The 24,910-nt window shown below is 44.4% G+C and overlaps 1 protein-coding gene across 1 annotated transcript in view; it reads right to left on the bottom strand.

Annotated features, from left to right (window-relative positions):
• Positions 1 to 24,910, bottom strand: part of astn1 (astrotactin 1) — a 2,752,121-nt gene that overhangs the window by 1,231,645 nt on the left and 1,495,566 nt on the right. The window contains exon 12 of the mRNA XM_041207794.1: positions 836 to 973. Coding sequence (XP_041063728.1) covers positions 836 to 973 — 138 coding nt within the window. The remainder of the gene's footprint in view (positions 1 to 835; positions 974 to 24,910) is intronic.

The following is a 24,910-nucleotide window of genomic DNA, read 5'->3' as shown; positions in this document are numbered from 1 at the left end:
CAAATATAATTCATTTTTACTATTTTCCAGCATTAAACTGTGCTAGGTTCCAGCTTAATATTAAGGTTGTTAGTGTTTAGGTTTAATATTTTAGGTACATTTCTCAACAGTTAGAATTGAGAAGAAGTGTGTAAAAATCTAGGGCCAGGATTTTACAGCCTCTGCCATGGTGTGTCTCCATCTGGCAAATGCGGCGAGCCATTTAAACCCCCATTCGGTTGGACGGGACCGTAATATCTCGCTGGGTGGGAGGGCCGTAAAATCCTGGCCTAGATTTTAATAATGGTTAGAACTCTTGTCCTCAAGGCTCTACATGTCAAATATGAGAGCAGAAAGCAAGCACTGAACAAGCTTGTGTTTAGGTTAGTAAGATATTTAATGGCAGCCCAGGCTGTGGCTAAACAAAGAAATTGTTGTGTCTATGATTGGATGGGTTTTTCCACAGTGCTGGCTTTTGGTGTGTACCACAATGGGTTTGGGTCATTCTCACTCTAGAAGAGCCTGTCTGGCAAAGGATAGGTGTACACATATATGAGTAGATGGAACAGGGAATGGGCAAGCCTTCTACCTCAAGGACTATAATGGTTATATAAGGCTCTCAATTTTATTTTCTAAACTGCTGCTTGATTGTTGTAATGCATTAAGTCTCAGTAATGCTTAGATAAAATATTACCTATTACCAATATTAAGTTAGTTTCAAACTTTTGAACTTAGAGTTCAAAGGGATTCAAATTTATTACAGCAGTCATAGATCTAATTGGGTCAAAAGTGGATCAAGACCAGTGTAAGTTGGAAGAGGCACAGTCAGCCAAGCTATTTCTCTCTGGCTACTTACCTGACCTCGACCGCATCCTCCATCACCGTCATGTCTGTCTTGCATTTTGCTGAAGGGTTGATGGCAAGTTCTGCTGGGGGAATGACGAAACTTTTACTAAGCGGCAGCCACATTCCTTCACCAAGGGTGTAGGTAAACCTAAAAAAAATAAGAAAACAGATATATTTAGGAAGTGCTGGTGACTGAGGATGGCAGGTTAAAGACCTAGTGAACACAGGGTTGCCATTAGGGGCTGAATTTTACAGGGAGGTGGTGGCATCGCCCACTGGATGAAAAGTTGGGGGTGAGTCCAGAGGAGGACCAGGAAGCCACAACTGGATTTTACAGCTGTCAGACAGTTAACTACTTGAGGTCGTGACTTCTGCCCTCATCTGGGAGGACCTCCAAGAACTGCAGGCCAATTAGATGGCCAGGAGAGATGCCCACTGCAGGCACTGCAGTTAGACCCCAAACATGAGTGCAGCTGGAGGCTGAGCTTGAAGGTAAGTGGGGCAGTCACAACGTGACCAGTGAGACAGGCTCTGGCAAGAGGATGGGGGGAGGTGGGTGAAGCGATCGGGATGCCGGGGTGGTCCGAGTGGGGGGTGGCCTTTTCCGCTGGTGGGCGTGTCCTCCATTGGGCACAGGGTGACTGAACAGGAGAGAGAGAACCCTGACCCACTCCTGTGAGCCCATATCCAAGCTGCCAGGGCACCCCCCCACCAACCCCACACGCCCGCCCCCCCCCGCTCATAAAATACCAGTGGTGGCAGATGGAGGCTGTTAAGTAGCCATTAACTGGCCTGCTAAGGGCCTCAATTGGCCAAAGTGTAGATGAGCTATCCACTCCATCACTGATAAAATGCCAGCAGGAGGTGAGTAGTCAATGCTCCCTCTGTCATCCTGCCTGATTTTACGACCTGTCGGCTGCCAGCCTGCTTCTGTTCCTGGGGGGGTGGGGGTGGTTGTGCGAAATTCCTGGCGAAGTTTCTGTAGTATGAAGGGTTCATGTTAAGCATGTAAATATACAGTCTACAGTATCAGTGACGTAGTGACGTGAAGTCATGTGAGTAGAATATGTTGAGAGATAGTGCTATGTACAGCCTTGCGCTAAGCTTGTACTATACATAGTTAGTATAATGTTCAATGAAAGGTAAAGTTTACCAGCTACCTTGCCTCCACAGTAAGTACTGTTGCAGACCATGAACCATCTAAGATCGACAACAATGAGAACAGAGTTTCAACCATCAATTGACAATAGACACTCCATTCAGGTATCCTACCAGCAATTATCTAAAATCTTAGGTATCCATAATGCTTTTTGAAGTAACAGAACCATAGTGGGATTTACGAGAATTCAGGAAGGGAAGTGTTTGAGCATTTCAGATGCAGAACGTTTGTCAGACTGACAGACCTACTGCATGCTTCCAGTATTACATCTTAATTTCAGATCTCCAAGGATTTAGATCCTTGGCTCAGTCACCACCACTCTCTCTCTGTTTTGAAGCTGCTGGGTTTCTCCAATCTGATCTGCCTTAATCCCTGATAAGCTGTTTTTATTATAGTTCCATAAACATCATCTTTTAAATTCGATTTATTCCCACAGTCCCAATTTTATCCAAACAAATCTCCAGTAAAGCTAAAACACTGTGGCCCATAATATCCCATTGGATGCTGGGAGCCTGGAGCTAATCTGCCACTTGGACAGCTGGCTTGATATCCACAAAATATTAACTTTTCTTCTGAAGAAGTTGATCATTGTTGTCCATCTACTACCCATCCAATCATAGTCAAAAGTCGCTGTACAACATAGTTTATATTAGGGGCAAAATCTTCCAATTTTAAGTTTTGCTTGAGGATTGCCCATTTTCACCAGGTGTCTTGTGGATCTGGAATCATGGCTCAATGTATCCTTCATATATGCATGTTATTGCTTTCCTTTGAGCAACTGAATGATCAAGATAATTTCTCATTTCTATCATATTTTCTCCAATTAAAAGCAAATGGATGTATGTAGCTCCCTTTGTGCAGAAAATTGTTCCAAAGAGCTTGGTAGAGACAAAATGATACCGGCTGCCATGATAAAGTTGGAGAGATTAGGAGGGATCAGGAAATTTTTTGTCAAATGGAGTGGCTTTCAAAGGAAGATCCATAGGGAGGAGAGGGGGTGGATGGGGTGGTGGGTGTGGAGGAATTTAGAAAAACAATTCCAGGGTGTGGGCCGAGCTGGTTGAAGGCTTGACCTTTAATGGTAAGTTGATGGAAATGGCTGCAGCAAAGTCAGAGAAAGAGGCAGAGTATGGGTGTGGGGATTGTAGAGCTGGAGGAGTAAGGACATGTAGGGATTTAAGTGCAAGACAAGGTGTTTTAAGTATGGAGCATTATGGGACCAGGGCCAATGCATGTTATTGATGGGTACGAGACTGATGTGGCCAATAGAATTTATAGAAACTGGATGAAGGGAGGCTGGCCAAGAAACCATGGAAGTAATAAAGTTTGGAAGTGACAAATAAATTAATGATAGTTTCTTCAGGAGATGGGTGGAAACTGAGATGGATTTGGCAAAATTAAGATTGTGGAATTAAGTGATCTTTGTATTACAGTAGCTTTACAGTGCAGAAGGAGACCATTTAGCCCATCGGGTTTGCACTGGCTCTCTGAAAGGGCATTCCACCTAATCCCATTCCCCTGCCTTATCCCCATAACCTTGCACAATAACCTTGCACATTTTCTCTTTTCAGGTAGCAATCCAATTCCCTTTTGAATATCTCGATTGAACCTGCCTCCACCACCCTCTCAGGAAGTTTGTTCCAGACTCCAACCACCCTCTGGGTGAAAATATTTGTGATAGAGAAGAAGCGAGATAAGAAGTTAAGCTCAGGATTGAATAGGATGCTAAGAGTGCAAACAGTTTTATTCAGCTTGAGAAAGTGGATAGAGAGAGAGTAGAATTGGTAGCATATGGCATTTGTAGCCAAATTCTGAAGACAATTGCTTCCCAACATTTATATGAGGAAGTTATGGCTCATTCAGAACTGAATGTCAGGAAAACAATCTGAGAGCACAGAAGCAGTGAAAGAGTTGAGAGAGGTGGTGGAGAGGTAAAGCTGCACATCATTAGTATAAATGGTGAAGCAAACCTCATGTATTTAATTAATGTTGCAAAGGGGCAGCGTGTAGATTTGGAAGAGGAAGAGGTCGAGGGTGGATCTGTAATAGACTCCTGGGATGAATGTGCAGAAATGGGAAACCATTGCTTGAATTACTTTGGCCCATTAAGAGTGAAATACAGTAAGCACAGTATCACTGAAATGGATAATGGGGCAGGATTTTATGGCTCGCCAAGGTTCCTGCCACTCCCTGCATTGAAGGTGATGGCAAACCTACCCAGTTCTGGTGGGCTTCCCTGTAGCCATTAAACGCTTGGAAGGGTGTTAAGTGGCTTGGGGCAAGACTTCCACCCCCGTCTGGGGGTGGAAGTCCTGCCTTCTAGGGCAGCTGGCCAATCAAATGGCTGTTAGTACTCTGGTACCAGCAGTGCCACAGGAGTGCATCCAGTCCCCAGCGAAGATTGTTTTTGGAGCCGGATAGAGGTAAGTTGGGAGGGGAGGGGAGTTTTCAGCAGGCTCAGAATAGGATGCCCTTTCTTTGGGGAGGGTGGAGGTAGTGTGTACAGGCCATGGATGGGGAAAGCAGGGCAGAGTGGGGGAGAGCAGACTTTGGAGGGACCTCCAATGGGCAGGGGGGTGGTGGGTGGTAGTGGGGCTAGATCCCACTTTCCTGCAAGTAACCTTAGGAGTGGAACTTGATAGATTTCAAACACAACTCCCTCCTCCCTGCCACGGTGTGAAAAATTTCAGCGGGACAGAAACAAGCCCATAAGTGGCCACTAATTGGCCACTAGAGGACCTCAATTGGCCAAGGGCTGGTGGGCGTCTCCCCTGATTGGTGTAAAATTCCGGTGGGGTTTGGTGGTGAGCAGGTAGGTGTCGAAAGGTGCCCATGGTATCACATCTAATTTTACACCATCCCCACCCGTCTGCCAATCCATTGCAGGGGACTGTAAAATTCTTTTTTGGCGGAGAAGCACTGGAAAAGAGTTATGTGATCAACTGTATCCGAGACGGTAAAAGTGGCTAAATTGATCTTTGAAATTCCAAAAGAATCAAGGGCTAAAATTCAACTGTAACAGGGTGTAAATTGGCCAGTAGCACATTGGCCATCCATTATACACATGGTCTGGCTTTCCTTGCATTAAACTAACAAAGAGGAAAGTAAGGCAAGGTGTATAACTGACCATCAATCAGCCCTGCTAAATTTCTATTTAGCTCTTTCAACTCCCTCCCTTCCAAACAATCCCCACAGCGCATCCCCACCCCACACCCATCCACCCACCACTCCGAGACACCTTTGAAGAGCTTCTTTACAAACTAGCGTCAACAGCTAAGAAGACAAATGTGTGAGAATGGATTGGTAACAAGATAAAGGAAGTGGAGGGAAATTGTAAGAAGAGACAGGCCTCACTGAATAAGGCTGTGGGGTGGGGTGGAGGGGGGAATTTATTGCCTTTCCCTGAGGCAAGTTTGGAGACAGAGGGGCATTTAATTGGGCTAGAATGTGCAGGGTGGTCTTCCCGCTTTGCCCAGTTAAATCTGGTGCTGAAAGGTTTATGGATGGCCTTCCTGCCCCAATGCCACTTGAGGTCCTTAAGTGGAGAATTAATGACCACTTAATGGCCTCAGCCCGTTATCCTTGTTACGCAAAGAGTGGTGAGTGGGGCAGTTGCTATGCGGGGAACTTGAAAAGCAAACCCTTATTGGACTTGCTTGTAGGCTTCTGAGAAGGGATTGGTCCCCTTATTGTCAGGCACTGCTCCCCCAGAGTCCTTGCTATCTCAGGGAAGGCCGACCACTGGCTACCTTAGTGCCTTGTAGGCACTTAATACCAGGACCTTCCCCAAAGGAGATGACATCGAGATCTCGCCAACTCTCCAGCTGGCAGGCGAGACCCCCGTTGCCTGCATTAAGTTTTACACTTGAAGTGTGGCATTCTGGAGATTTGTGCCCAGTATATATAAATGGTCTGAATTCACAATCTCAGTGCATGATACTTATTAGATTTAGATGCTTTTAAACTGCGACTTTCTGGTTTCAGAAGATGCTGCCAGGCCTAAGGAAGAAAGCTTGATGGGAATTAATTGGGTTAAGTGCTGGAAAATGGAATTCGTAGCAAATAAAAATGAGACCGTGCATGGGTATGATAGATCCTGCTACAAGAGAAGTTGAAAGATATCTGGGATGTCTGGGAGCCAACTCATTATTCACTATGTCCAAAACGTTTGAGATGGCAATGAGAATGCTCAATTGTATGGCCTTATTAGTTAGATCATATTAAAGTTGCTTTCCCAGTATGACCAAGCCACAGATGCGGTACTTTCCACCTTTCTGGTTGTCTTTCCTTAAAGGCCATGAAGGCCTTGAGGAGGTTTTTGAGATGAGCAACAAAGTGAATTAGAGAAGTCAGTAATCAGGAATGATTCCAAAAGATAGGACTTTTTCAAAAGGAGGCACCTCACAAGGAGCTCCTAAGGTAATATAGGATAAATCACAGGGTGAAAACAGTGAAGCCAGAACAATATTTTCCCACACTGTACCACCCCCGCCTCCACCCTTTCCTGCCCCCAACCCCAGCCAGTGTCTCCATCCTCATATTCCCCATCCTGCCCGCGCTCACTTTTGGCCTGGGTCCCTTGCTGAATCCTGGGCCTGTGATGGGTGCATTGCCAGCAGCAGCCAACACTTCCAGTGGTGCACCTGCAATGGAGATCTGCTGGCCTCTGGTTGACCAGCGACTCTCAGTGGGTTGGGGAGGGGAATTTCTGCTCTCCCAGGGAGAATCAAAGCAGCAAGATTTGAGCCTGCAGGTTCAGGATTAAAGGCAAGTTTACTATAAGAAGAACCAGTACTGCAAACAAGAACAGGATCCAAATCAAAAGGTAGAATATTCAATGTCCCCTGTCTAAATAACCCACCATAAACAAATACCCTTAACACTTTTGAATTATATGTCAAATATGTGGCCCTGCAAATCACTTAATGTGCAATTCTAAGAAAAATAAATGTCTTTCATTTTAAGGTCAATCATGCCACTGGCAAGTGATTTTTGATTAATCGGATAGGACAGTTTTGATGAAAGGATTCGTGTTTTTTTATGCTTAAAATAAGTGGTGTTGTGAACATATTATTTTGATGTGGTGCCTTCCCAGCCTGCCTGTGACAGATAAATAAAATGTTTATTAGTACACCTGTAGATCAGATAGAAGTATATGGTAATTTATACGCAAATAAACAATTAACAAGTAAATACTATATGCACCAGAGAATGTTTTATGGCACAACGAAGTTGGTGTAATTATTGATCTTATCTGTGTGCCACAAAAGGAATGAGGCTTCAGGCCATAGCCTGGCAATGCATTTATGAGCATAGTCAAAGCATAATGCAGTCTCAGTCTCAAAACAGCTACTCCACAGAAAAAAAACCATTATGCTTCTTCTGTATAAGAAATATATAAGATTAAATGGTCATTGAACATGATATTTTGAAGTTTCAAAAGGCACATTTCTGGAAAATGTGACAGCCTTTTGTGGAATGTGGAAGCAGTAACATTAAGGAAAATTTGCAATTATTTTAAAACATTTGGGAAATACTTAATTTTTTTTTAAATGTTTGAAAGGACTTTTAAGAGTTTGCAGCAATTGTAAAAGAATCAACAGTAAATTTTGGATAATATGAAATATGGGTCCATGTAACCTGGTGACCCGTGACCTGAAAGTAGTAATAACTGAAGTTAAAATACAGAGGCTATGTAGCAGGCAAACAAAAGGAAGGAGAAGAGCTGGAGAGAGGAGGCAGACAGTAAGCTGAGTCAGAGAGTTGGAACTCCTGAGCAGTTGGAATGCACGCTGCTGTTTCTTTCATTTCCAAGTGGATGAATGCCCAGAATTGGCCACCCCATGCAACGGTAAAGATGACTGTGGCAGATCAATGCTACCATGGCTGATGGGAGCTCAGAATCAAGAAGGTTTCTGAAAGAAGCATGGCATTGTGTAGAAGGCTGCCTGGGTGTAACACTGCTTACATAGAAGCTGCTGTCTGCAGAGAATCAGTTAAGTCCTTGAAGGAAAGGGACTGAATTTCTGCCCAAGGAAGATCCAACCGGGAAGAACTCTGTGGCTGAAATTAGCGTCATACAGGTAGAGTGGACTCCGGGAACAATCTGTGACATCTACCTGGGTTGTATCTGTTATTCCATGTATAATTTATAATTTATAGCAACTGTATTTTGCCTGTTAAATTATTTTTTAATTTATGTTGCTTCTGATTCCTTTTAAAATAAAAGCTATAAAATGTGAAATATTGATTGGTAATTTCTACATTTAAGGGTCACTCAGTAAATTTGTTTTTTTTTGATATACAGATCCCTACTCTGATCATGACAAAATAAAGAGAAACCTGATGGATGCCCCGATAGAGGATTTTAAAATTACGGGTGGAATCGTACCAGATTTGTACTAAGTTTGTTAGCGGTCATGAGAAAAGATATTTTACCCGCCGGCTGAAATGATGGGTTTTGGTGCTGTATCTTCTCCTTCCTAGCCCGTCCCACCTCATTAATAATACATTCATGGGACACATGCCGGATCACTGGTGGCTGGGCTTGGAATTGCCTGCCGTGCTGAGACCTCAGCGCTCCCTTGCTCTGGGCACTGAAGCGCAGCCTACTTCATGTCTGCTCCAGGTGACAGGTGGCCCCAAAAGCAAAGGTGATGGCAGCCCCCCCACCGCCTAAATTTAGTAACGCCTCTCTGGAGTGCCAGCTGGATGCATGGGAAGGACGTGGTGTCCTCTACCAGACCTCTAGCCGCAAAAGGTCCACCAGAGTCACCAATCCAGCCTGGAAGGCGGTGGCACCGGTGGTCAGCGCCACTAGAGCACAGAGGAGGTCAGTCATCCAGTGCAGGAAGAGAATGAATGCTCTCATCTATTCTGCCTGGGTGAGTTTGCTACCTCATCACTCTCAACTCACACACTCACAAACCCATCACACATCCACAGGGATCCCACACCACAAGGGTCAACACCACTAGCTCTCACACACACCCTCACACCTCCATCAGGCCCACGTCCTCTGGAGCTTGTACTCTCATCCCGTCCATGGCTCCGCTCACCACACAAACATTCCACGCAGTGTCAAGTGTCCTGCTCACACTCTCTCCATCTGTTTTCATGCAGGAGAAGTTGGCTCACAACAGCAGGGAGAGTTCCCAGATCGGGGCTGGAGTGGCTGACATTAAGCTCCTCACTTGCTTTGAGGAGCATGCCATCATGCTGACTGGTGAGAACGTGAGCCGTGCCTGCAGTGACAGTGGGGTTGGTAATGAACACCCACATGGGGATCCTGCACCACATCATCCCTCTCTCAATACAACTCCTGCTTTTGACTCTGCTGCCATGCACTAATTATCTCTTTGGTTCACAGGGAGCTTTGCCAAGCAACCAACACCCTCAGCCAGCCAGTCCTTCGGCTCCATCCACGTACTCAACTCCAGCGAAAAGGACACCTCCACTGAAGAGCTGGAAACAAGCAGCCTGGAAGACCTGTCACAGCGCTTACTCACACCCTCCACCAGCACAGCGACACACACCTCGGTGGGACCTAGATCTAGAACAGACTCGGGTTCACAATCTGGTGGTCACCGCACGGACAAGTGTCCACAACAGGAAAAAACAGGTTCAGCTGAGCTCCCTGGCACTCAGAGGACTGCTGGGGAAGAGGTATCTGTGAGGTTCAAGTCGGATGATGAACCTCTGGATTTGGCCTTCCAACTCATCACGGAGGGTGAGCAGAAGGCAGGGGAACATCACGCAGAGCTGTTGGAAGCCATCAACAGAGTGGCTCGTGAGTCAGAAGAGTGAGCCTGCCTGCTCTCTGATGAAGTATTGCCCACGTGTGCACAGGGAGGTCCCCGTGGGGAAGATGGCAGAAGCCATGGGGACCATAATCCCAGATTATGCAGAAATGTGCTCAGACTTGCACTCCATCGTGGTAAGTTCCTGCACTGACAACCCGAAGGGAAAACAAGGCACCTCAATGTCCCTCCAGGTGCTCATTCCTCTCACGGAGTCAGGCCAGGGCCCTCGGGCACCCGAAGGGAGGAGCAGCAGCTGGACATCCCGTGGCTCATCCACTCAGGAATCTCAGAGGCTGTCCCCTCCCTCCAAGTCCCCTTTGCCTGTGACTCCCCTCAATCTCATCCTCTGTCACTGCAGAGGGAGCAGCTGGTCCATAGGAGGACAGCCAAAGCAAGCCGGGGCCCTCAAGTCTTGGCTCTCCAGAGGATGCATGCTGAAGTCATCAGAGTGAACAGGACCAAAATATTTCACAGGCTCTCTCCACCCCTGCTGCACCTAAAACAAGTGGTAGACCAAGAAAAGTTAAGAAATTCTGATCACAAGTGATTGCACAGGTGAACACATTTGTCACTTTATAATCTGAAAATAATCACTTTCACTGAGGCAGTCATTGATTCCACAGACCCCTCCCTTGCACTTTCACCTGGACTTCGCCTCCCACTACTCCCTCCTCCACCCTGACTCCCACCGCCACCCTTACTCCCTCCTCCATCCTTACTCCCTCCTTCCACTGGTCACCTTCCCCTCTCCAACCTCCCTTCTCCCTCCCCCACCCTGGACACTTTCCCTTCTCAGAATTCCTTCCTCTCCCTGGATATCATCCTCTCACTGAACTCCCACCTCTCCCCAGACACCTTCCCCTCTCTGAACTCTCTCCTCCTCTCTCCCACTACACTGTCCTCGCCCTGTACTCCCTCCTTCCCCACCGCCGGTCACCCTCCTTCCCCCTCCCAACCACACCACCCTGATGCCTTTGGCCCCCACACTAACCTCAGCCCCTCCTGACGCCGTCATGGCCCCCCTCCAATCTCAAACCCCTTGGTACAGCTTCCTCTTCCACTCACACCTTGACCTTCCTCTCCCCCACCCTTGGTCGATCATCCATAGCAGCTCATGACCAAGACTGTGATGTTCCAAAGCAGACCTGAGGCATCGACAGAGACCTCCCACCTTCTGAGCGCTGCCTCGCGGCAGAACCATGTACATGAGGTTCCACCCAGCAAGTGATGCCTGTATTTGTCCAGGGTCCAGACCTGTCAAGCTCCAGCATCTTCTTCTCCTTGGGTGTCTGCATTCTGATGAAGGCTCGAAAGGTAAGTCCCAACTTCTGCACATCAGACTTGTCCAGATGTGTTCTGGCCAACCTGTTCCCACCAGCATAATGGTAAATCAGGCTTGGGGGATGATTCTGGTTGGGCCTTACCTTGCATTCCATTACCGGGACGCAAATTGCGGTTCACGCCGACCTCCAGCAGGATTCGCATTCCACCATGGCGGACACCATCAGATGGATCCTGCTGTAATTTCACACCGACGTTGAAACGGATTTCGGCCCCTCATACCGATTTCTACCCCTCCCCTGCCCGCCATGATGCCTGCCGCCAACTGGACTGGACGATTCTGCACTAAGAGTGGGTTTGATAGGGTAGATGTAGACAAGATGTTCCCATTCATGGGGAATACCAAATTGAGAGGCCAAAAATATAAGGCAGCCACTAATAAATCCAATCAAGAATTTAGGAGAAACTTTTTCACCCTGAAAGTAGTTACATTAACTTGCTCGTACATGAAGTACTTCAGTCAACTAGCATAGATGCACTTAAGTGGGAGCTGTATAAACATGAGGGAGAAAGGAACAGAAGTTTATGCTGATGGGATTAAATGGAGAAGGGAAGGTGGAGGGCCATGTGGAGCAAGAACACTACCATAGACTATTTAGGCCAAATAGCTTGTTTTGTACTGTACATTCTGTGTAATACTATGCAAAATAACCTTGAGGCGACATGAAAGAAAACTTTCATGAAATACTGGAAAAACTGTGCCAGACCTGTTGAGTTTTTCGAGCACTTTCTGTTTTGATTTCAGATTTTCAGACTCTGTAGTATTTTGCTTTTATTTATCCATTAAAAGCTGGTTTTACTTTTTTTTGCAAAATCATGCATTTAAAATATATTATTTAAAACAATCTAGGTTTTATTCAACATGTTATGATATTTTGATAATCTATGTTGCTTTGATTGCCTTTATATCATGAAATAAGTGTTTTAAGACATTAGTATTCAATATTGATTGACTTAAGTTGGATATGGCATATATACATGCACTGATGGGGAAACATAAGCCTAATTCCTACTTTTTTTTCCCTGTATTGCAATCAACCTGCATAATATTTACTACTTATTATCATAATCCAATTCCTTCATTTATCTTATTGTTCTGGGATAGGCACTGAAGCCCTGAAGCCACTGTTTGAGCCAAAACAATCTTTCCAAGATATCAGATGCCACTGAAGAATTAATTATCTTTTCACGGAACCAAGCTTTTTTTTAAGCGCAGAATCTGGTGACTGAATGAGCTTCTGCCAACCTTTTTGACATTGTATAGAAAACCCTGGAGATTCCTGATAACCTTCATACGTTGACCAAATTGTTGAATCAGCACTCCTGTCAATCTGCCAATTTCCCTAACTCTCCTAGAATCTGTCAGCAGGCTCCTGCTATTAACCCTTACCTTGCTGATGTCGCTTATTAAGCCTTCTATCAATCTCCCAGGCTCCATGTGGAAGACATTCATCAGACCTATGGGTAATTTTCTCAGTACTGAATTCATCCTGTTCATAATTTTCTGATGCCCTCACTTATATTCTGATGAAGTCAGGCTGTAAGCTCCTGAAAACCTCAGCTGCGTTGATAAAATTGCTCATTCATGCTGCCATCAAGCTCTATGATGCTTATTTGAAAATCATTCACCAGGCATTACCAGCCTGATAACTTTTTGAAGTCACTCATTGGGAACCTTAATTTATTTGACGCCAAACTGTAGTAAATGAGTCACCCCCAACAGCTCGTCCCTTCCCATGGTCATGCAAACGTAGCAGATTTAACATTTGCCATTTTACCTCCTCTCTCCTCACCATCGAAGGCCCCAAACACTCCTTCCAGGTGAAGCAGCGATTTACATGTACTTCTTTCAACTTAGTCTACTGCATTTGCTGCTCACAATGCAGACTCCTCTACAAGCCCAGATTGGGTGACCACTTTGTGGAATGCCTCCGTTCAGTCTGCAAATATGAGCCTGAGCTTCCAGTGGCCTGTCACTTTCATTCTCCACTTTGCTCACTCACTGACATCTCTGTCCTTAGCTGACTGCAGTGTTCCAGTGAAGCTCAACGTAAGCTTGAGGAACAGCTCCTCATCTTTCAATTGGGCACTTTCACAGCCTCAACATTAAGTTCTATGATTTCAGAACATAACCTCTGCCCCCATTTTGGTTCCTTTTGTTGGCTTATGTTGATTTTTCTCTTGTTTTTGCTTTCAGTCAGCCAATCCGTTGTCAGCAAGTGTGCTCCTTCTGACCATTATAATGTCATTCTGAACACAGTGAGAGAACCCTGATATTTGCCTGATAACATAAGTCACTCGGGTCAAATTTTTTTAAAGCTCACTGTGGAGCTGGGTTTATGGCTAAACTCACCATCACATTCCATGTTTCTACTGAAGTAATTTATATGGCTGTTACTGCTGGGATACTGACAGCTTGAATGGCAAGAGAGGCAAGTCGGTCTTTTCCAAACCATTATTTCCGCAAACAGCAAATTACTGCTGTTTTCAGTTTACTTGGTTAACAAGCTTGCTTTCTAAAGAAGTTTTGAGAAGTATCAAGATAGACTTGGATTCTTTGTGCAAGTACCGACCTTCTGATGGATACACCAACTTTATAGCTACATGCTTATCTTTTTCAGTACATGTAGGTAGAGGGGATAGCTAATGTTATGTCTGAGGGTCTGTTAAGTCATGGATCAGTTATGGAACAGAAATTTACGATCCCTTGCCACAGGGTTTTGCAGGCTTGGGGGCCCCGTGCTATTCCCCGCCTGGCCTACCCACTGCCCGGCCACCTGCACCTGACCCTCAATTTTGAAGCTGGCAGGAGGAGTTCAGGGGAAAGAGGGAAGCCTGGAAGGTTACTCTACTCAGGCCCCGGGCAGGAAGGGTGGGCGATTCCCTCAAGGGCCCCCTTTCCAAACCTGGCGCACCCCGTACCAAGGTCTTTTCCACGTGGGCACTCCCACCCCCACTATTGTCTCCACCAATCTGGGTGTCCTGGTGCATGAACCACAAAAAAGTTGGTAAGAAGGTACAGCAAGTGATTCAGAAGGCAAATGGAATTGCAAGGGGAATGGAATATAAAAGTAGGGAAGTTTTGTTCAAGCTGAACAAGGCATTGCTGAGAATATATCTGGAGTACAATGTATAATTTTGGTCTCCTTACTTAAGAAAGAATATGACTGCATTAGAAGCAATTCAGAGATGGTTCACTCAACTGATTCCTGGGATGAAGGGGTTATCTAACAAGGAAAGATTGGACAGGTTGGGCCTGTATCCAGCAGAGTTCAGAAGAATGAGAATGGATGCTGAGAGAATGCTTCCTCTTGTGGGAGCTGCTAGAACCAGGGAGTATAAAAATTACAGGTCTCCCATTTAAGATGGAGATGTGGAGAATTTTTTTTCTCTCAGAACGTCATTTGTCTGTGAAATTCGCTTCCTCAGTGAGCAGTAGAGGCAGGGTCATTGAATATTTTTAAGGCTGATTTAGATAGATTCTTGATTAACAAGAGATTCAAATGTTATAGAGGGTAGACAGGAAAGTAGAGTTGAGGCCACAATTAGACCAACCATGATTTTATCAAACAGCAGAGCTGGCTTGTGGGGCCAAATGGCCTACTCCTGCTCCTAATTCACACTTTCCTAAGTATGTATGTAAGGCCAACACCTCCCTCTCGTGCCACACACGATCCCCACCTCCGCTCCCACCGGGCCAGCCTCCCCGCCTCGAGACACGCTGCAATCACCTGGTCTTGGACTCTGGGATTTGGAATCCAGGAACTGCTTGTAGCCCCAGTCCCGGCCACTGCTGCTGCTGGTGCTGCTGAGACTACAGAGCTGCCATCCAATCAGGTTGGCTAGCAGCACTCTGAGGTGTGACCTCTGGCAGTATAAGGAGCAGAAGTCTCATCTCCAGCTAATTAGTCCTCCTCAGAGAATTAAGTGGCTGAGGCTGCTGTGATCTCTCTGGTGATGGGGTGGGAAAACTGACCATCCAAACAATCTTGCCCCGGGAGCCTTGAGAAAACACATATATCATTATAGGAGCTCAGCAGAAGTTGAAAGTTGGTCATTACATCCAGAGCTTGTCAACTGTAAGATGAAGTCTCTCAGCCTTTGCATCAACATGTGTTTTGTCCGCGAGTATTGTTTTCCTGGAAATTAAATCAGTAAATGAAGACTTCACGCTAGAATCCTCATTCCATGGCATGAAGATCACCTCTCTGGTATACTCTGAGTTCCAGTTGTTCCCCAATACCCTAATACTCCAGAAACATTTTTATTCATTCGGTAATGAAATGTGGACATCAATGGTAAGGCCAGCATTTATTACTTGTCCTTAATTGGCTTCAGCAAGATGGTGGTGAGCTGCCTTCTCGAATACTGAGTGGCTTACCAGATCATTTCAGGGCACAGTTAAGAGTCAACAACATTGCTGAGGGTCTGGAGTCACATGTAAAGGCAGACCGGTTAAACGATTTTAATGAACCAGGTGGGTTTTTTAACGACAACCTGGTAGTTTCATGCTCACCAGATTCAGTCCTTATTGTGTACTAAATTAATTGATCTCAGCTTGACTTCTTTGTATTCCTGGTCTCTGTGAGGATTAGGCAAAAAAAAATCTCTTTTATCCATATTAATTTTTTGATTAGATTCTTTATGATGAGAACCAGCATGCCAAGGGTTAAACCACAAGATCACAAAGTACTTTTCAAAGGAAAGCCTTTGGCTCAGTCATTTGACAGGCTGTCTACAGAAGCTTCACAAGTTTCCATCTTTAAAGGATAGCAAAATGGGATTTCTATATACCTAGATCCATCATATTTAATCACACATCTCCTTACCATTATCAAATGTTGGCTAAGAATTCAATATTTATAAAATAAATAAAGACTTCTGTAAATTATTGTTGATCTAAAGTAATGATGGAAGGTGTAATTGCCCATTGCCTTTTGTTTCAAAAGGATTTATATCATATTTTTTGGGTAAACTTTGCTGAGAAAACAGTCTACAGTTAATTGTAGCTTTGTAACTCAAGATCTCTGTTTTATCAGATATGTGCCAGCCAGTAGAAGAGCTTCATTACTACTCAAACAATAACCCATTTTATAGCATCTGAGGTAACTTTTCATTTTAGATGTCATGTTTTGAGGGAAAATGAGTAGAATGTATGTATTAGTATGTACGATTCACTGTATTACACTGTTTACTGTTAAGCCATCTGTCGTATTTAAATAAAACTATTTGCTGTTTCATTAACAGTGTCATGAACATTTGAACTTTGCAAAATGCTTATGTTTTGAAAGGCCTCTTTCAATCTAAAATGAAAGATAATTCTGGAAAGGGTGTAATTAGAATTCCTAGTAAATATCTCAGTTTGGAGAAGTTACTCATGTGACTTCAGGTTGCCATGGGGATGAGAGTTGCTGAGGAATAGAAATCCATTGAGCTGTTGAGTTGTAGCTTATAGCATCTCTCACAGTAGCTTACAGAACAAAGGAAAATATGCTGCTGAGAGGCAAGAAGAGAATTGGAGCCCTCCCAGCAACATATCTTCTGTGTTCTATAGGAAAAGATGGGGAGCAGGAGTAAAACTCTCTATGGAGAAAACCGTTTTACCAGAGCCCAATAAACCATTTAAAGGGATCAGAAGCAGGAATATCTGGAATTCTGGATTGTCAGGACTGTAATGACCTGAGGGGGAGAGGGATTTAAGGAGGTGTGCCTTGTTGGTGATAATTGAATCTGGAAGACTCAGATGGAGTGGAATGATTGTTGAAGGACACTGGAAGTTTCAACCTGGCATGGCAGAGAGTGATGAAAAGCTAGGAATGGCTTTGAGACTTTTCCTTGAATGCTGCATATCTCCCCAGAAGCTTGGCATCGAGCAAATATATTTTGTAAGATATATTGTGGTTGTGTTAGTTAGTTAGTTAATGCAAAACTTATTTTCTTCTTTAGTTTAATGTATTAGTTGCCTCTTAATATTTGATTTATGTTCATTTTGGTTTGAATGTTACAGTAAAACCTCTAAAAAGTGAAATCTTGTTCATTGCTTTATTAGGTCGTTTGGGAATATCTCTTTTAAAAAGCTATTGGTCTCTAAGGCGGGGGGAGGGGGGGAGGGGGGGAGGGGTGGGGGGGGGTAGGTGGGCGGTTGGCTGGTGGTGGTCATGATAACTGAGAATTTGCTTGATGGGAATATATATTCAGTTCAACTCTCCAGGAGGAGATTCATGTGCCAGCATGTGACACATTTCAGTATACAAAATGAAGATTCTATGTAATGATCTATGGGTCTCACTAACAATTACTTACATAATACATAAGTTAAATTATGCCTAATTGTGGAGGGCACAGGATAGGCTAATGGGATTGGCAAAGTGGTGCTGAACCCAAGGAAATGCCACTTGAAGGAGCTCACAATGCAACAGTGCCTGTTTCTGACCACTATCCAATAGACTGCAGAAAATGTGTAGATATCCATTCATCCAGTTTGGCTGCAACATCGCCTGTGGTGAAATGGCTTCTTGGGTAAAGCTCCAGATGGCACTTGTACCCTGCAACCACACCCCAGAATGAGTGAGTGAGTGCCTTTTAGAAAGCTGCAGCAGATCTCAACAAAGAAGATGAAATGAAGAAAAAAAAATCAGACTCAACAACAACTTGCATTTATAGAGCACCTTTAATATGGAAAATCAAGGATCCTCAAGAGTTCAGGAAAGCAGTGTTCTCAGGGGGTTGTGGAGGCAGTTGGGGCGGTGGGGGGGGGGGTGGTATTATGTTGATCGAAAGCGGAAAAGCTATGGAGGGATGTGAGCACAAGGATGAGAATTTTAAATTTGGAGGTTTTGCCGAACCTGGTGTCAATTTGGTGAGTGAGAACAGGGGTAATGGTGAATGGGAATTCATGTTAAATAAATTCCTAATGCTTAAGGTACTTAATTTCTTTAGTGTGTTTTACTCCTGCATATAAATACCTTCGTGTTCCAAAAAGCTCCATTGTGTGACCCTTGCTTAAATGCAATGCTTATTAATTATTAAATGTTACTCGAAGGTTAATTTATATAATTTGAATACATAATAAATTATGAGAATTAGAATTGGCTCATCTAAACCCCAGTTTGAGATATTTGATCATAGATCATTTGAAATGAATACTTCAAGGCAAGCTGATTAAATAGATTACAAGAATATACCAAACAGACTTCAATGCAGCAATGAGAATTAATTGAGAGAGGACAGTTATATCTGGCATATCTGGCACATGTAATTGTGATTTACGGCCTAAATCTGTGATGATATTACTTTCACCTTTCATTCTCATTGATCTTCCCATATGTGAGGATAACAAGCTTTCATGCCAATTAGAAAGACAGACAGAGACAATGACAGAGAGAGAGAGAAAGAGAAACTGAAGGAGAGAGAGAGAGGGAGAGATGTAGGAACATCTCTGTGGCAGTGAATCAGGGGAGGAAGGTTGCTCACACTTTGAGGTAGGTTTAATACCTGACGATTTCCTCAATGAATACATTTCTCAGACCTGCCTCTCTGTGCACACAACTGCTTCCACTGAAAATAATGTAAAATCAAATAAGGAAAACACATTAGTCTGCAGTAAAAGTGACAAGTATACCTGCCACCTAAATACCTGTGCCCCTTGCACCAGAATTACACTGGTCTTGTGGAAGCCCAGGAGTGCTGCTGTTTTCTATCCTGGGCCAGTAATAAAGCTTAGGGGCACCCACTGATTCCCATTCTGCTCTCTATCACAGTGTGGTGCCAAGCAAAAGGGGCAGAGTACTTATTACCTGCAGCTGCATATTGGGCTGCTGAGAATAGGGCCAACTGGCACATGATGGAGGTGGAAGAAATTGCCACCTATTTTTCAATCAATAAATGGGCACAGGGACATGTTTAACTGGGCTCCCAGCCAGCAATGTACCAGGAAATTGAGGTCAGGATAGCGCCTCATATCTCATTACCATAGTTATACTGAGCCTGAACTTCTTGCAGCTGCCAACCCACTTCCATCCCACTCAGTGAAGTCCCAAAATCACAAACCAATCAGTTTTCCACCTCATTTTCCTGACATTGGGCCCTGGGGAAATAGATGTTCCTTGGTAGCAAATCTTCTTGTTCACAATTTGTCTAGTTCAGTATTTTGGAAACATTCACACTCCAAATTCCAGGTTTGATCAGCTCATGACTTTCTCTCAGCCAGTCTATTTAAAAAAAAATGCTATCTTTATAATTCTACACAGTTTAGGCCTGAAATTCCCTGGAAACATCAGAAGCATAGCGGAGCGAGATGCCTGCTATCATTTTTCTGAGCCTGGCACTTGCTTCAGGTGGATTGTGGATTTAAAGTGGGCTTGTCTTTCTGGTTAATAATCCAACACGGAGAAAAGCAATTGCAGTTTAACAGCGGCAAGGAGCGAACAATTCCGAGCAGCCACTCCAACATCTGTTCACCAGCTCCGCAATGGAGTATTCAAGCATCAGATACACCTTCTCTGGAGGATCTAAGTAGTGAAATAGTGGATATAAAACAGGGTGAAGCACCAAACACAAGTTAACCTGGGATGGGTTAAGAAAGAACCGGCCATGGAATGCGAGGAGGAAGAAACGTCTACCTTCGGTTGAGGCCACAAGGGCAGTTGTTCCAATCAATTTTGATCCTGGAGCATTGATCTCATATGTAGGCAGTGGGGTCAATGGCCTCTCATGGTAGAGATAATTCATGAAGTTGGACAAGTCAGTAACTCACAACAGCAACATAATACTGGAGACACATTATACAGAATGCCCCCACAGTCTAGAAGATTTCTGCAACAATGAGTCATGAGGAAGAGGCTCTAAGGGCAACCCTTGCTTCTTGAATGGCAGCCACAACGATTTTCCACGAATTAATTCCATGAATCAAATCAATGAAAGCTTTCATGATTTAATTTAAACTATTTGTTCCATTAGCCCAACTGAGCTCATGCCCGGCACCAGTTGGCTGCCAAATGCAGTTGCAGAGGTCAAGGAGGTGCATCAATCTAACTCTCTCAAACGCTGGTACAGGAGGATACTTCTCACCACTATAAAAGTTTATTTCCAGTCAGTGCTCAAAGTTTCTTCACTGTTTTAGCTTTAAAATTAGTTTAATTTCTGCCAGTCCCAGCTGTTGCTGATAACAGGTACAGCACACGTAAATCTTTTTCAGTTACATGTGCACTGTAAGCATTGCTTCCAGGGTTTTGGCGTGCCAATGTCAGGGACCTTATTTGAATATATCTGAATCATCCCAGTGGAGCAATCGACAGACAGATCATGCGGAAGCCTTGGCAGTGAAATTAAACTGACTGCTGTAACTGAGGGGCCGAAAACAGTCGTACCACAGGGTGAAACTTAACAAATAAAAAGGTACAGCGAAATAGTGCCCCAGAATTGCCAAGAAATTCAATTTCGTTTGAGACAAGCATTTCTAAATATTTTTCATCAATACTTTTCACTAGTGTAAGAAAGCAAGAGATTTGCTGTGAATTACGGAGAAATTACATGCATATATTAGGTCATAATCATCAAGTGGGAGACCCTGATCATCTGTTGAATTCTTCACTGTTGACGTCATAAATGTAATTAGACTCCGAGGTCTGGATTTGAAATCGTCCAGCTCACATTAATTGGTTTTATAGAGGAATAAGAAATAAAGCTTGGCAAATCTACCCAACCTAATAAGACAAAGGGCGAAATCATCCACCCCCATTGGCGGCAGGTGTCGTGGCCAGCGGTGGGGACAATATGGTGGGGAGGCCAAAAATCAGTTTCACCTTGTCGTGAGATCAGTTAGCCATCGTCAATGGTGGTCCACCTTTCCCACCGTCCAACACTGGGAATGTCATTTCAATACGTTTGCATCTCATCATCTTGCCACCGGAATTATCGCCCTGATGTCGGATTTAACTTCAATTTCTTCAGGCATGACTTCAGAATGAAGTGATTCACAGCAGCATTTAAAAGGCATGCATCTGGCGAGCTGAACTTCGAGGGGAATTTGGAGGTGAGTGTACACTAACATTGTGCAGGGCCTGTGAGGGTTGCCCGTTGGACTTCAAGGAAGAGGCGCCGCGCATTCAGGCAAGGGAACAGGCAAGTCACTTTTTCCTGACCAGTTGACAGTGCAGTGCTGGGCAAGGCAGCATGGTCTGATGGTAGTGCACAAGCAAATGCGGAATGGGGTGGGGAGGGAATCAGCCGTGCCTGAGGGAAACCTTGTATAAAGTGACCCTTTCTCCCCAGTTAAGACAGTTCAGATGCAGCCACATTGACATGCTTGGATTCAGGCCTCTAGCCTATCTGCCCACTCGAGCAACGCCGAGGTATGAATGTGTTACCAAATGCTCCTGAACACTTCAACCCTTGAGCACAGACTGAAAATTAATGAGTGTTGACTGAAAATTAATGAGTGTTTTAGGGGGCTGCAGAACAATTGGACGACTGGGCAAGTTTTATAATCTCCTTGCTAAAGCTGGTTATGGAGCAGTCACTGGTGGAGGCGCTCACAGCCCCTTGCAACGTCTTCATTCAGGTCTGGACCAGACTCCCCCATGGTTCAAGCGAACAGTGCAGCCTTGTAGTGCAGATTCGGAGTATGCCTGTGCTTGAGCTGAGAGCACAACATGCAGTCCAGTGGGCGAAGCTGCCGCATATTGGTCTGGTGGAGTGGGGCGGAGGTGGGTGGGGGTTCGGGCAGCCATGCAGCGCACTAAGCTCTGGCCATCAAACTCTGGCCATCACTCTCGGCATGCGTTAAGGAACTTGAGATGGAGATGGAGCCTAATACGTAGCCACGAGAGGTTCCTAGGTTACCAATGCTAACCTACGCATCTCTCTCTTTCATTCTGCAGAAGTACATCAGGAGCATGGAGCCTGGTAACTTTGCTGTAAGCCTTATGGCAAAGACGAAGGAGAAGAGAGCGATGGAGGCACCTGGCTGGGCAGAGTGGGGAGCAGCACCCTCAAGAAGAAGGGGCAGTTGGGGCTGCTGTGCACACCGCTGAAGAGCCGCAGTGAGCCATTGTGGGTTGGTGCCTAGCTAGACCCAGGGTCTACAGATGGTGCCTGTCATTCCTGCAGATGACTGAGAAATACTGTCGCCACAGACTGCACATGTCCAGGGAACAGGTCGGGCACATATTCCATCTGCAGCAGGATTTGGCACCATGGGGACTTGGAGGGCATCCACTGCCAGTGGCTGTGAAAGTGACGCGGTGCTCAATTTTTATGCCAGTAGCTCCTTCCAGGGCTTTACAGGTGATCTCTATGGCATCTTGCAAGCCTCCACACAAAAGTACATCCAGGAGGTCACAGATGCCATATTCGCAAAGGCACACAACTTTGTGCATTTTGCTGGATCAGACAAGCAAGGAAGCAAGAGCACTGGAATTTGCACAGATCTCTGGTTTTCTACAGGTGCCATTGACAGCACTCACAAGGCACTTAGATCTCTGTGGCAACAAACAGTGCAGTATATGACTCGCTGAGTCTTCAGTTGGTCTGCGACCACAGTATCCTGCAGGTCTGCATTCAATTCCAAGGGAGCCATTCTCAATGCTCCCTTCAAGTAGTGTTCAACATGGAGGAGCACTGATTCATCAGCTTGAATTACCTGGTAATCAGCAGGAGGTTTCCTAGCCCACGTTTGACCTGATGCCATGAGACTTCATGGGGTCCGGAGTCAATGTTGAGGACTCCCAGTGCAACTCCCTCCCAACTGTATACCTTTTCTGGGTCATCCTACTGGTGGGACAGGACATACCCAAGGTTGGTGATGGTGGTGTCTGGGACATGATCTCTACATTATGATTCCGTGAGTTTGACTATGTCAGGCTGATGCTTGACTAGTCTGTGAGACAGCTCTCCCAATTTTGGCACAAGCCCCCACATGTCCGTAAGGAGGATTTTGCAGGGTAGACAGGGCTGGGTTTGCCGTTGTCATTTCCAGTGCCTAGGTCAATGCCAGCTGCGGTTACTTATCTCGTACTGCATTGTAATCTTTTATTTTTAATGTGGACAGGCATTAAGCAAGGCAACATTGTAACATCAAACATTTTTTAAAATTGGTCATAAAATTGTTGAAGCATGATTTCCATTGCTCTTAGCTAATGCTTCTCAGTGCTGACCAAACATATATTAAGGGTCTCAATTAGCAAACTATAAGGTCATTAATTTAAATCATGGGATACAAGAAAACAAAAAGTAATGTACTCCAGCAAACTAACTGCCTCTGCACGTCATGTACAAACTACTCCATCATAGATTCTACCAACCTAGAGTTTCCTAGGGTAGGTTTTCTATAAATATGGACCTACAAAAGGGAATTAAAGTTCCATAATCATCATCCATCCTTGAATGCTGCTGATCGAAGCCTAGCCTGTTTCCTCCTACCTCATCAAGTAGAAGAGCAACTGTACTCTGTGGAATGCTTCATTATCTCGACCCATAACTATCCATGTAACTGCTGATCTCATTTTTTTATGAGTTGGGTGAGTTTTTCCATTCCTATCCAGGTTGCTTTCAATGAATCTCTGACAGTATCAACCTTACCGGCTTCTATCACTATGTTTTCTATATACAGCCATCACCAGAAATAAGGCCAAGTGCCACATGGAAGTGACAGTTGTGTGTTTGCAGATGTAGTTTGACAATGGTCTGATCAGCTCCAGCTGTTACCTCCTACTGGTTAGTTGTACATTGCCAAAAATAATGGCTGTTGTCTATGTCAGGCTTAAAGATCAAAGGAATTTTAAAAATGTGAATATAATTTCAGAGAATACTGCTTACAAAGAAAAATTCAGTACCTTTCTCTGACTTGCAGGAGTAAAGAATCCCAGAACCTGCAAGTTGTGTATGCACAAAAAAGGAACATTAAATTTTAGCCTGTGTGTAATGCTAAGGATCTTCTTGAACCCATAATCTTACTGCTTATCCAATAGCAATAGCTGTACATTTTAGTTCATACGCAACTGGACAGCCCACCAGGTTAATTGGGCCTGATTTTGTGATCTTCCTGGCAAGAATTTCACCTCTATTATTGTGCAGTGGTACTGCAATTGATTGCAGTGTTCTTTACTGGGGATTCACAGCATGGAGCAGAAGTGATGTTGTTAGGCTGGGCAAACAAGCGATCACACTGAAGGATTTTCACAGACACACAAACGGGGAAAAAAAGCAGTAAAATAAAATAACTTATTAAAATGTTTGCTTATTGCATAAGGAAGATTGACATTAGACGTGAGATGGAGGTAGAAGTTAAAATATTCAAGAAAAACATTTTTCAGCAAATTATTTTTAAAAATTTAATTTATAAAATCTACTAATTAATCATGTAACAGCACTCCACCATTATCAAATTATTTTTCAGAGTTCTGCTGTTCATCAAATTTTATTAACTACACTGCCGTTGAATTGAACAAGGTATAACTTTTTTAAGAGATTTCAACTGATGTGGGAACAAGAAAGTTGAATGCTGATTTCAATGATTATCGGTCCTGGGGATGAAAGGAACACAGCGCAGACTGTGGTGGAGCCCAAGTGATGGACTACAACTTCAGCATTTCTGCACTAATCTCACATGCCCAACATCTTGAAGTTGTGGTCAGCTTCAGAAAGGTTATGGTGGCAAATGCTGACAGTTGACCATCAATCTTTCCTCTCCTCTCTCACAGAAAAGTCAGCCCACCCTTTTAAATCGGAATCGCCAGGGCTTTCACGGACATCTAATTCAGTATAAAATGCTTGTGGAAGCAGT

The sequence above is a fragment of the Carcharodon carcharias genome, chromosome 16 (assembly GCF_017639515.1).
Source record: "Carcharodon carcharias isolate sCarCar2 chromosome 16, sCarCar2.pri, whole genome shotgun sequence".
In the NCBI taxonomy this organism is placed as follows: domain Eukaryota; kingdom Metazoa; phylum Chordata; class Chondrichthyes; order Lamniformes; family Lamnidae; genus Carcharodon; species Carcharodon carcharias.
This window is presented reverse-complemented; position numbering and strand designations above follow the sequence as displayed.